Source organism: Amaranthus tricolor, chromosome 3, assembly GCF_026212465.1.
Source record: "Amaranthus tricolor cultivar Red isolate AtriRed21 chromosome 3, ASM2621246v1, whole genome shotgun sequence".
In the NCBI taxonomy this organism is placed as follows: domain Eukaryota; kingdom Viridiplantae; phylum Streptophyta; class Magnoliopsida; order Caryophyllales; family Amaranthaceae; genus Amaranthus; species Amaranthus tricolor.
This window is the reverse complement of record NC_080049.1, coordinates 26,351,732-26,365,371: the sequence shown is the minus strand read 5'-3', so window position 1 is coordinate 26,365,371 and position 13,640 is coordinate 26,351,732. Positions and strand designations below refer to the sequence as shown.

General features: G+C 31.1%; 1 protein-coding gene across 1 annotated transcript; it reads left to right on the top strand.

Moving 5' to 3' along the window:
- The first annotated feature begins 6,524 nt into the window (after nt 1–6,524).
- LOC130808611 (uncharacterized) lies at nt 6,525–13,640 on the top strand. Its single transcript, XM_057674065.1, has 2 exons — nt 6,525–6,729; nt 6,856–13,640. Exon 2 carries the CDS (start codon nt 6,868–6,870, stop codon nt 7,624–7,626), a length of 759 nt encoding a protein of 252 aa, XP_057530048.1. The 5' UTR covers nt 6,525–6,729; nt 6,856–6,867; the 3' UTR covers nt 7,627–13,640.

Here is a 13,640-nt window from a genome sequence, read left to right as displayed (position 1 = left end):
GTTACGATCTGTTTTGAACATGTCTATCAATAGATGGGCCAAATCTGATATTATAGCCTCTTTCCTTGTCTAAATGATGGTATGCCAGATTGATTGTTATGTTCACCTCACTATTATAATGTGTCACCTCAACAGTCTTCATTTGTCTAATATCATTAGCTTTGTCTTCTACTTTTATGTTCCAATGCAATAGGAGTTTTTGTATCATTCAGATTTTGAGAGCAACTAGGGGAGGTTTAATCGCTACACAATTTGGACCAATTTTCATGCATTTGGCATTTGGTTGTTGAGATCACCGATCATCAGCCCCACTCATTAAAAAGTTATTTTAAAATGTTTTTTTAAAATTTAAGAGACTTTGTAGTATACCTTTCGATGAAGAATAAATCTCACTCTTAATGCTCTTACGATGTTCGACTGAACTTATGATGAATATGTTTCGTATGAAAAAGGATTAAAATTAAATTGAATTAGAATGAAAATTATATTTTCAGTAAAAGTTATACTCAACAATCTCATGATGTAAGAAATCTGAAATCTTCTTTGATGATGCAAGCAAATACAATAGTAAAAATAAGCACATAAATATGTTTATATTTTATAACAATATTTGAATATGTAAATGTCTAAAACTAATTTGATAGTAAAATTTTTGGACAAATTAGAGTCAAATTATCTGATTTTTTAAGAGATTTTACTCTCAATTTGACTTTAGATTTTCTGTTAAGGTTGATATCTAATAATATTTACCGCATGTACACGGTATACGTGTAGCAAGCGGGTCAAACACAAGGAAATAAACTTACGCCAGTTTATTTACAAGTTAAATGAAAGGCTTAAGGACTCTCAATGATGATAAACAAGATGTAAAAACAATAGAAAAGCATAGGATACCTAAGAACAATAAAAGCAAGAGCAAAAACACAAAAATGATTGATTAGGTATCTTGGATACCTCGCCCTCAAACAAGATTGTATTTTATTAATTAATGAACATTACATTAATAAAACAAACCCTCACAAGGCTTGTAAATATTCTCTCAAGCACAAAGATCTCACCTTTAATAAAATCACACAGACTCACTAATACAAAACACTCTAGATCTTTCAAACTCCTTTCCCCTTGTATTAGCCTCCATACTCTACTCCCAATGCAATGCTTGAAGGAAATAAGTGTCCTAATAATCAAGTGTAACTACTAAAACATAAATAGGATATAATATAATGTAGATTAATACATTCCAGTATATTAGGTAGTAATAATCAAGTGTAACTACTCCCAACTTTGATCTGTATATTAATTAAATTAGTATACTGCTATTATAATCGGGTCATATGAGGTCACGCATATGAGTTACTAATTGGATAAAATAATACCAATTGCAAAAGATGCTTTATGGACTATTTAGTGTGAATTATTAGCATGATTGGATGATGTATTTTAAATTGGAAATTTAAACACAAATTAATTGGTTTTGATTATTACATATAAATGTTATATGTAACCATCAAATGAGTCTATGAAAAAGTTTTGCATTTGTGTACAAATAGATGCACTTTGCTCATCATATTTCATAAGCTTGTATGCTATTTCTCTCTACCTTTATCCACCATAATAGTAATAAGAGTGTTAGTATTTCTTATTCCATACTAGTATACGTGGTGATCCAATTGGTGCTTGTGGACCAATACTAGAGGAACGATACGTGACGTTCTAATCTCATTTGGTGACATTTCATACCTGGTCGTACTACGTGGAATTCACGCATCGTGGGTATGATTCCTATACATACTTTATATGTATTAATATATGCATGAGATCCTGTTTTAGATGTAAAGATATATGTTTCTTGAAATTCTGTTGAACAGTGTTAAATTTCAACTTAACTTTTTTGTTTCTCTTCTCTGTCAAGCTTCTTCTACCAAGCCAAAATAGTCATACTAAAATTTATCATAATCAAAACCATAAGAATTGTACTAGAAACGATTAAAATACTCAAAATCAATAAAAACCAATATAATTCTTCCAAAATAAGTACAAAATAACTAATAATACTCCTAATAATTGTCATAAAGGAGTATAAATCATGAAAATAAGTGTAAATAATCACACTTATCAAACACACGTTATAGTATCTCAAAATTTAACCTACTTAATACATTATTATACATTGTTATTCAATAATATTATAGCCCGGTTCTTGTTTGTAGTGAGCGTAACAAATAAAACACACACATAATATTTCTATATATAAGAGAACTAGAGAAGTATTTACATGTCCATGCGGCATACTTTCTCCATTCAATTATATTTATAACTAGTAGTGATATTTTCCTATATAATATATTATAATAAGTTGTAAGTATTTCAAATTGATGGTAAATTGTGAGAATAACCAAGTATGATCGATCATTTTATACAAATATTTGTTTATTGGGTCTCACGTGGTTTGTACAGAGTTGAAACTTTGCTTCAAAATTATGCTCACGTTTCATATAATTTCACATCATCATGCTCACATTTCACATAAGTTCACAAAATCATGTTCACATTTCACATAATTTATTTTTATGTCCTTTCAAATGTTAGTAACAGCGAATAAAATGATTTTTTTCGTTTATTCGCTGTAAGAAAGAAAAAAAAAAACCCTTACTTTAGAATTGGACACGAAGCGACTATTTTAAAAAAGAATTTTCAAAGTTTATTTTGAGAACTCTTTTAAAATAAAATTTAATTCAGTTTTTCTAGAGTTGCTACTTGCTACTACATCACATAAGTCATGTTTACTAAGGCTTTATCTAGTATGTTGGGCCAGTTTAGTTCAAGATGGACATATTCGTTAGGACAGTTATGCCAACGAAATATTTAGCCCAAGCGTAATACTATTTTTTTTTTTCAGCGTAATAGTATCTTAGATTGAAACAATTGTTTTAGCAAATCTTGTATGATATTTTTTTTGGTGAAAAAGATTTGTTTATATAAAAAAGCTCAAATTCAAAGAAATGAGTGTTTGCATGTTCAATGTGAAAATTTTAATCTTTGCATAAATATTAAATAATTGAAGTGATCATTTTAACTATGAAAGTGGATGCATAAATATTAAATAATTGAAGTGATCAGTGAGACCATCTTAAATGAGAATTGTGCAATTTTTTTTAGGGATAGCAAAAAAAATCAAACCCTTGAAACTATTAAAGCTAAAGATAAATAGATAAGTAAGAGTTTTAATTAGATTAGATTCAAAATTATTCACTACAAAAACAAACTCATATTGAGACAATCTATCGCCGAGCTTGGCTATGGGATGGAGACAGAAAAGTTCCGTCGCCAAGGTTGGCTACGGCATTTTCCGTCTTTATCCCGTAGTCATTCTGTCTCCAAAGTTGGGTACATGCATTTTCTGTCTCCATTCCGTCGCCATTCTGTCATCAAAGTTGGCTATGGGTATTTTTCGTCTCCATCCCGTCGCCATTAATATTTTGTGAGAATTCAAATTTACGGAAGCAGAAAACTTGGGTTTATTCTACCAATAATCTTCAATATCTTATGCTAAGTAATCTTTCACTTTCAATCTTCTTTAACCTTTAATCTTCAACCATCAACCTTCAACCTTGTTGATGTTATTTGGTGATAGTTTATATGTAGATTTGTTTTTCAATTTTGTATATTGTTGTTAGTAAATTTTAGTTTGTGCTTTATGTTTTCTTTTGAATTTTTTTTAGTTATTTTTATTTTTGATAATTTTTGATTTGTATGTTGCTGTACATGTTGGTAATTTTTATTATTGCTAGATTTGTTAATTTTTCTATTTATATATAGATTTTTGTTTATATGATAGCTTTTGTTAATTTGTTTATGTTGATTTTTCTTTTAGTTCACATTGTTGTATGTTGTTGTTGGTAGATTTTATTGTTAATTATTGATAGTTATTTTTTTTATTTTTTTAAATTTCAGATTTTTTTGATTTTCTATCCAAATGTTTATTTTCAGATTTTTTTTGTTAGTTTCTGAATTTTTTTTGTATTTGTTTGTTGGTAATTAGCTATTAGTTTTTTTTAATTATATGTTAAATAATGACTTTTTTTGTTAGTTTCAGTTTTTTAATTTCATGGTGAAAGTCCCGATGCATTTGGTGGTTCCCATGGATCTCATAACACACGTGCTCCAGGCAGTCCGGGCGGGTCTTGTATGTGGTGGGGTAGTGGAAGTGGTAGTAGTAATAGATGATTTAGATTGTTGTAAATTTTATTTAAAAACAATTTATATGTAATTTTAAACCTTTTGTATTATATTTTTTACTATTTTTTATATTAATATAATTAGTTTATTGTTTATATATTCTTTTTGTCGTATATATTTATTTGTTATTTTAGTTTTATGTTTTTTTATATATTTATTGTTATTTTAATTAAAATAAAACCTAAAATCTAAATTATAAATTCTTACGGCCCGTTTGGTACATGGTATTAGAGGGCGGTAATGGTAATAAAATTAAGTAATGAAAATTTTGGTTGTTTGGATGCCTTCAATGGTAATGGATGGTAATAAAATAAGGTAATGAAATTACCAAAAAGGGCCATTTTCATTACCATCAAACAACATGGTATTAGGCGGTAATGGTAATGAAGTATTACTGTGGTAATAAAATAAGGTAATGTTGTTTCGAGCTGAAGAAAAAAAAAATAATGAAGAAAAAAAAGGTAATGTATGTAATTATCCAAAAAAATATTATTATTAAAAAAAAATCATTAGATAGAATAATTTAGATACAATAATGCTTTTAGATACAAATATACATTAATGAAACTAAGAGTCATTACCATTTTTTATTACTAACAACCAAATGCAATCAATGGAATATTATCTTCCATTACCATTCTTTAGTCATGTACACCAAACAAAAGAATCTTCATTACCAATTCTCATATCCATTCCTTCATTACTATTGCCATTACAACATTTCATTCCCATTACTTCATCACCATCAACCAAACAGGCCGTTAATTCTTATTAATTAATACTAAAACACTAATAATAAATTTATTAATAATATTAAAATATTAATAATAAATAATATTATTAGAATGTAAAAGGAAGGTCAGGATATAGCGACATAATCAAAATCTGACGCAATAAATGGCGACGGAATGGCTACGGAATATGCATTTGGTGATGCGAAATATAGCTACTGGTCCATTCGTCTCCATCCCGTCGTCATATGGGTAATGGCTACGGAATGGACCTGTAGCCATCTCGTGTTTTTTTGTAGTGATTTATTAAAACTGCCTTAAAGTTTATTTTATTTATGAATTGCCTTGAAGTATAGTTTTATGTAACTAGAGCATTCTCTCTCTTCCATTTTATACCATTTAATTTCTCTCCTTCAAAAACCAAAATTCATATGAGTGTTACTAAAAGCTCATTTCAAACTAGTTAATGATATGTAATGTTAATAATGAGTTTATTTGAAAATTAAGAATCGATTTAAATTAAGTGCTTATCAGATAAAATAATTCAAATTTGAATTTGAGCTAATTTCACTTTAATAATAATTAAAGTTGAGAATTTGAGAATTTATAATTTTATAATTTATAATTTATCATTTTCAAATTCTTTATTTTACCATTCTTAAATTCTTTATTTGTGACTTTATAATTAAAATTTACCATTTGAACTAAAATATATATTTTCGAACACAAGTTAAATTCATTTGGTCTCACTGTCTTTTCTAATTATATGATACTTTTTTTTTCTTTTCATATTTGTCAATGATCTGTTTCCGAGTTTAGGTTGTACATGAGTACTTGCGTCAATGAGTTTTTCTTTGATTAATATAGTAAAAATGTATAATTACGACCATACAATCTTTAATTGAATTATACTGATTGAAATAGAATGAATTAAATTAAACTTATTAGTCTTAAAATTAAGTATTTAATTTAAGTACTATTGAAATGAAAGAGAAAATGAATATAGTAGACGTAGCCAATGCTAAACTGAATAAATCAATGTCAATATAGAATAAATTAGAAGTTTAAAATTTTTGAATTAAACAAACATATACTTGCTTCGTTCTGAAATAGTCGCTATATAAGAATATCAATATTATTCATCTTTCAAGCTTATTTTATATATTGTCGCTAATGTGCTAGAAAAAATATTGTCAAGTGAAATTTTGTTTGAATCGTCTAATCGAATACTTTCAAATTTTTATATTTTTTAGTTAAGTATATCTTAAGATATAAATGATTAATGTTACGCATTGAATTGATAAGTATATCTTAAGATATTAATAAGTATCTACCTCTTACAAATTTATTCTTTTATTATTGTAGTTATGATTAAGTTTACACCTTAATTTTTAAAATTTACTTTTAAAGTTTTTAGTTTTAGGTGGTTATTTTCTAGAAATTCCACCTTAATTTTTTTTTTTGACAAATTGAACCTTTGACGTGATTTTTTTTTGAAAGGAAAAGTTAAGATGATAATTTATAAACATTATTATTCAGTTGAAACAGCCTAGAATCTTCTTTATCTCCGTTGTACTTGTACCAACCTCCCCCGTTGTAAATAATAGGAGTACTTCAAATACTTCTATTTGTCAATAAAATATTAGGTATTAATATTAATAATTAGGATTAATTTTTTCAATATACAAGTTGCTGAAAATTCCACAATTTTGTTCTGATTCTTGGTGTGGTGCTCCTCACTCTTCTACAATTCCCCCAGGTCAGATTTTCTCTTGTCCTGATTTTACTCTCTAAATCTTGCTAACAATTTGTACTTTATTGTTTTGATAGCTTTAAATTGTTAGATCCGGTGATTAATTTTGATATATGCTTTTAATTTAATTAGGGTTTAGAAAAAATGGTGAATGGGTTTGAAGAATCAACAGCAAACACAGAACCAAATTTTGCAAGTTCTTCGAGTAATGGGTTTGAAGAATCAATGAAAACCGAACAAAATTCTACAAATAATAATAATGATGCTGGTGATTTTGAGTGTAATATATGTTTTGAATTGGCACAAGATCCAATTGTAACCCTTTGTGGGCATCTCTTTTGTTGGCCATGTTTATATAGATGGCTTCGTTTTCATTCTCAATCACAAGAATGTCCTGTTTGTAAAGCCCTTGTTCAGGAAGACAAACTTGTTCCTCTTTATGGTAGAGGAAAATCCAATTCTGACCCTAGATCAAGGCCTATTCCTGGTGTTGATATACCTAGTCGTCCTTCCGGGCAACGACCGGAGACTGCCCCGCCTCCACCTGGGCCTGAACAGAATTATTTTTCTGGGTTTGGGCTTTTTGGTGGGTTTATGCCAATGGCTACTGCTAGGATTGGGAATATGACTATGTCTGCTGGTTTTGGTGGGCTTTTACCGTCATTGTTTAGTTTTCAGTTTAATGGGTTCCCACATAATACTATGTATGGAGCTGCACATGGGTTTCCTTATGGGTATCCTCAAACACTTCATGGTAATGGGGTGCACCATGGTCATGGATACGGACATGGTCACGAGTTTCAGCATCATCACCGTGCAGCAAGTCAAGGGCAAGATTTTCTCCTCAAAAATTTGTTCCTTATTGTTGGTGTTCTTGTGGTGATGGCTCTACTTTGGTCGTAATGTTGTTTGCTGGTGGATATTGTTAACCTGGTAATTGCTTTGCTTTGAATGCTTTTAATCTTGTACAATTTTTTCGATCTTTCTGTGTGTTAGTTAAGGCTTAAGGAAGATGTTTATATACAATAAGATACGGAGATACCAATGATGGCTTCTGGTGGTCCTCTCATTGTTTGAATGTAACTATATCATGGAATTTTTCTTGCTGTGACAGACTCCAGAAAAATAGAGGATTTTTCTGTTGCCAATTGTTATTATGGATGTTTCTTTTTTTAGTTGTCATGATGATATTATATGTGCAGATTTGTTTCATATCCATTTACGTTGGCTTTCATCAAATAGTTAATTAACCTTTTATGCCTTATGATTTTATCCCATGTGTGGTATTGTGATTTATATTGCCGTTTCTTCTTGTCATGGTGTTTCCGATATTAGTGTTTTAAGATATAAATTCTATTGCTTGTGTCTTTATGATTTTGCATTTTATATTGAAGGTAGGATGTTTGTAGTTTTTTCAATGTAGAACATATTTAGATATTTTTTTAATGTGCTGGTATTGTATTCTTAGTTAACCTTGATGAGTTTGTTACTTTGGTTGGTGTTTCATGGAGTGCCCAACTTGGAGACTATAAGACCTAGAATAAACAGTCAGTTTAAAAACACTACCTTTACATGAATATGGGAGTTATGCTTACTATATTGTTGAATCTGGCTGTACTTTTTATTCTTTTGATATGGTTGCTTTACTAGTGTTCAGAGTTGCAATTTTCGAAATGGTAATCTGATATCCATTGCGTTAACTGAAATCCCATTTGGAACCATTGAAGCACCTTTAGTAAATGGTAGAGTTCTTAGGAGACGTAATTAATTTTTTTTGTTGTTGAAAGTTGGATCTTGTTTAGTGAGCCAGACTCTTAATGTTGTCTTATGTGCTCATGATTGATCTTTGAGGCTTCGATATGAGTACGGGCACTTGACATGCCAATTTGAAGTTTGGACCAATTGTGTTAAATTTTCAAGTAAATAGTTGAGTTTGACACTTGAACATATTCCGATGTTTGACTCAATTGCTAAGTATAGTCCAAGTTGTCAATTAATTGGGCAATATTAGTGATACATGTTGCCTTTTATCTTTAGTGTTCATTGTTCACATTGTCCAGAAGCTGCACAATTTTCATTAAGTTTCCATGTCCAGATTTTGCTAACAGTGAGAGGGTAAAACAATGTTTGAATTCATCTCTGCCTACATAATCAGTATTTAGAGTTCCCTACAAGTTTTTACTCGATTAAAATTCAGTAGGTGGATTGTAGGCAAGAGAGGGAAAGTTTTTGTAAGGTAAAGCACTCCTTATCATCCATCTTTACTTTAATTCTCAATTGACCGTGCTTAGATTCACTTACAACTTCTCGTAGATTATTGCATGGTGATATTCTTAGATATGTTTTAGGTTCCTTAGTTTGGTGTTATGCTTTTTCCCTTGGCTAAATCTTTGGGTGTCAACACTTGCATATTATGGCCATGATAGTGGGTTTGATAGTGTATTTTGTAGGATAGAAAAGTTGACGCATTAAATTTAGTATGATATGTTGATACCTACTTTTCTGTTCCTTTTAATATTTGGTAAGCATAAGTTTATTCCAGGTTAGGTAAAATTGATTATGTTGTTTAGGATTGTTAAGAGTTTTATGTTCATTTTTATTTCATTTTTTGCACCTTTTCCCCTCATGCTTTGAAGTTAAGAGTTCTTGTGCTTCAACATGGACCTTAATGTTTAGAGAAGTTTTGGATAGTATTGGCATGGCATTATCGAACGCTGTTGTATGCTTAGAACTTAAGCTTGAAAGTTGATATTGAAGGAAAGACATTTTGATTTGTCTGCTAAGAGTTTTGTAGCTTGTAAGTTGAAAATGAGACTTCTGATTTTTGGATTATTTTGTTGTTTTGACCTGTAAAATATATTTTTTGAAAGTGCAAGCTCAATTATGAGCTTGTTTCGTGGAAAGTGGAATTAGATTAGAGCTATTTTAGGAAAGACCTTGTTACTTGTTTTCTAACAGTTTGTGTAGCACTGTAGGTTGTAAGTTAAAAATGGGACTTCTGATTTCTTTTGATGATTTGTTGCTTTGACCTCTTTCAAAGTGTAAGTTATGATTCTGAGCTTGTCTTGTGGAAAGTCGAATAAATTGGGTTTGTTCAATGAAAGATCTTGTGACTCTTTTTTAACTGATTGTGTAGCTTGTAAGTTGAAAATGTGACTTCCGATTTATTGACGGCTTTGCTGCTTTGATCGCTATATTTTTATTTGAAAGTGCAAGTTTTGATTATGAACTTGTCTTGTGGAATAGACTAAGATGGGTTAATATCGTTGTAGTTGGGATTTACAAACTTGCTTTTCTAGAGAATGCCAGGAAAGAGAATAAAACTTTTGTATGTCTGAAAGTTTGGAAACACTACCTTAGCTGGGCTTTGTGAGTTGCAAAACCTTTTAACATAGGAGTGTATTGCATTTAGCTACTCAATTTGGCTTTGGCAATATTGCAGAAAATATCATTTTACTTCTGAAGTAATGCACTTAGGAGATTTTTTCTTCGCATACCTGATCTCCCAGTCTTCCATTCGAAAAAATACCTAGTTGAACCTATGTTACTTAGTCTAGTGTATTAGTGAGTTTCTATTACTGAAAATTTTTTAAATTAATGGGGAAATTTCCTTAAAGTTGGACACATGTATGGAGACCTCGCTAAGCATCCAAAATTTCATTTTCAATTTTACGTATATTAATTTTGCTAAGAAAAATTTTATATTGTAAAGTCGTTTATAGTTAATTTGTAAAACCAAGAGGATGGAGATGGTATATTATTTAGGGTGTGTTCGTACAAAAAATGTTTTTTCCAGCTATGAAAACATGTAGAAATTAGTTGAGTAAGTCTAAAGCATAGTGTAATGTTTAAATATGTTACGTTTGCGATTGTGTAAGTTTCATGCTGATGGTGGTGTGAAGTTCTTTGATTTGCTCAATATCATTGGGATCATGAGATCCCTTGAACCAACCTGATATGATGTATGCTATTAAGGGTCAATTGGAAAAAACCTCGATGTATTACAAATGTAAGCTTGTGCACATCTGAATCCCTTATACGCTATACCCAAACCTAGGCTGGAACTAAGGTGGAAACCACCTAATATGACATTTCAGTTATGGAATGTCTCTTTTTGCCTTCCCCGTACTTCAGCTGTCCCACAATCACTCGTCTCTCTTTTTTTAGTAATATTTTATTCCTCGTCTTTGCATCAATGATATGATAATCTTTAGTTCTAGTAGGATTTTTTATTTTCCTCTCTTCTCCTAGTTCCATACCGAAGTGCAACCCTGCATGTATGGGCACTTATCATGCACTGGTGTTTGTACCATATCTGCTGATCAACACCTGTATGTCGGAAAATAGTTTAATTAACTTATGCTGGAACCATGCAACAACATCATGAACCTGGGCTATCTTAGAAGCCTTTTTTCCGAGCTTTTATCACAATTTGCACGGTGTTAATTCTGGCCAAAGACCTGCCGTTGAAATTATTTGTCACTGCATTGATTGGTAATTATATACGTATCCTTTTGTACCTTATGTCCCACCAGGATCTGCAGGTTCATTTATTTTTACATTACAAAGTGTTTAGACCCTAAATATTCCACATTTAGAGATAATCATATAAATGCCTAGTCAAGCCTAATGCTTTGCCAGTATTGTGAGTTAAACCAAGTGTATCTGAATGCCACATGATTGGCTTTTTGTAGTTTCAAACATGGGTTTCCTTGTAACGAAGTTCTTGAAACTGTATTTAGGGTATAATTCTGATTTTATTTCCAAACTTGTGGTATTTTTTTAAAATTCGTAGCATAATTGATGTCATGAGTTTCGGTTGTGAGAATGATTGGCCAGAAGTGTTGGGAATTTTGGCATGTGTTTAGTTAACTTTGTGTTATACGAGGTCTTCATCTATTATTGTTTGGGGTTCCTTGTTGAAGTCAGACGGCAGTACTGACTTGAGTAGTGCGCTCTGGTTAGCTGCTTTAATGTGGTGTAAGTAGCTGGCTGCTGGGTATTAATTACTATGAGCTTTGAGAATTTGTTGTTAGAAAGAAATCATGTAGCCAGATGCTTGTTTTAATGAAGCAGGCAGCAGAAGCCTATTAATTTGATCTTCTAAATCATTGCTAGATTATCATATTTGACCAGCCTTGGCTTGACAAAGATTGAATTTGTTCGAGGGAATTTCATAATTTATAACGTTGTTTTTATGAATGAGTGGAATGGAGAGGAGCGAAGAAGAGTGAGTGTTTTCTTATTTGGAATGGATAGGAAGTAGATTGAAGGAGAGGGGAGAAAATGACTTCATCGTGTAGCAGAGAGTGAAAGACATGGAAGTTTCTTCCAATTCTGCACCAGCAGAAACAATATATGGGAGTCATCATGATTTATCATTGCTACCTCATTGATACCTTGGCTTTATTTTCTTTTTTATTGTTTTATTTTTGTTTGTATTTATTTAACTATAATAAGAAATGCTCGTCATTTGCAACATTCATTAGCCCTTGAAAATTAAGAACAAGGAAATGGAAAGAAAGGAATGACATAACAGGGCATTTTGAAAGAATTAGACTATGCGTAGAATGGGATTAGTTGGAGAGAGAAGGTTCAGGTAACGAACATGGAGAGGATTTTGTTGAGAAGGCGGAGAGAGGGAGAAGAGAACGGTGTAATCGTAGTCTCGTATTTCTACTATATTTTGTGGAGAAGACAGTTTAGTGAGGTTAAACTAGTCTTCACAGATGTCTGTAAGACTTGTACTCTTTTCCTTCTATAAAGATTTATCTTTTGTCCCCTTTTAATCTTTCTCCCTTTCGTTTATCCAGATGAATAGCTATTTTTTTTTATCCAAACACACCCTTTTTATTGGTTGAGTTCCTTTGGGTAGAGTCAGCTACCGTCATATTTTGTTAGAATTGTATTAAGATTAGTTTTGTTTTAGGCTAAAGGTTATATAAGCATATCAAGGATCGATTTTCACATCCGGGTTATGCTTAATTTCCTATTTATATTGGGATTCAAAATTAATGTTTATGATTTTTCGGAATCAATTTCTTTCTTTGTCGAGCTGCAACTAATTCGCATTTGGAGTTTTGCTTTAAAACTTGAGGGTCGATTTGATCTTGTTCTACGCTGTTTATTAGCTTCTTTATTTGGTGCTTTTGACGCACAATGATCAACCTGAGTCATATCCACCTGATCAATCACAATTCTTGATAACAAACATAAGAGTACATATTAAATCATGGAGTATTATGCGTTAAGCATGGTTTTTCTGGTCTCTATGCAGGTCTGTCTGCTTGGTTTGAAAAAAAAAATCAGCCATGATATGATATCTATCCCTGAATGTAATTCCAGTGTTTGTAGCTCTGAACACCAAAAAAGAAAGAGAGCCGAGGAAATAATTTAGTAGTAAAGTCTTTGCAGTGTGTGGATAGACTTGTAGAATTCAGACATGTCTTTAACGTTGACAAGTCAATAGAACAAGTGAAGTACCAAGTATTAGTCTTTAGATATGGCAGTTCTCAGAAATTAATGGGTTGATGAGTGATGACTACAAATAGTGTTTTTTCTTCTACAACTTGGCTGACTTACGCTGCATGTTGTGTCCCACCCACCCCCACTTCCCTTGGAAAAAATTCTGATCATTGATGAATATACAATTAGTGTTAAAACTGTCGGCAGGCTTTCCTTTTTTTCTTTTTTTTTTTTTTTTTTTTTTTGGCTTTTTTCTCCCCGTTTGTCTCCTCATTTACTGGAATTACTCTTATTCCAATTTGAATTATTGATTCAATCATAATGTATAAAATTCTAGTACATTACAAGAGCAATTACAAAAAATCAATACCTTTGTTAGTAGTTTTAGATGTGATGGTCATTTATTTCCAAATTAGTATCATATCAAACCAATTTAATCACCATTACTGAAG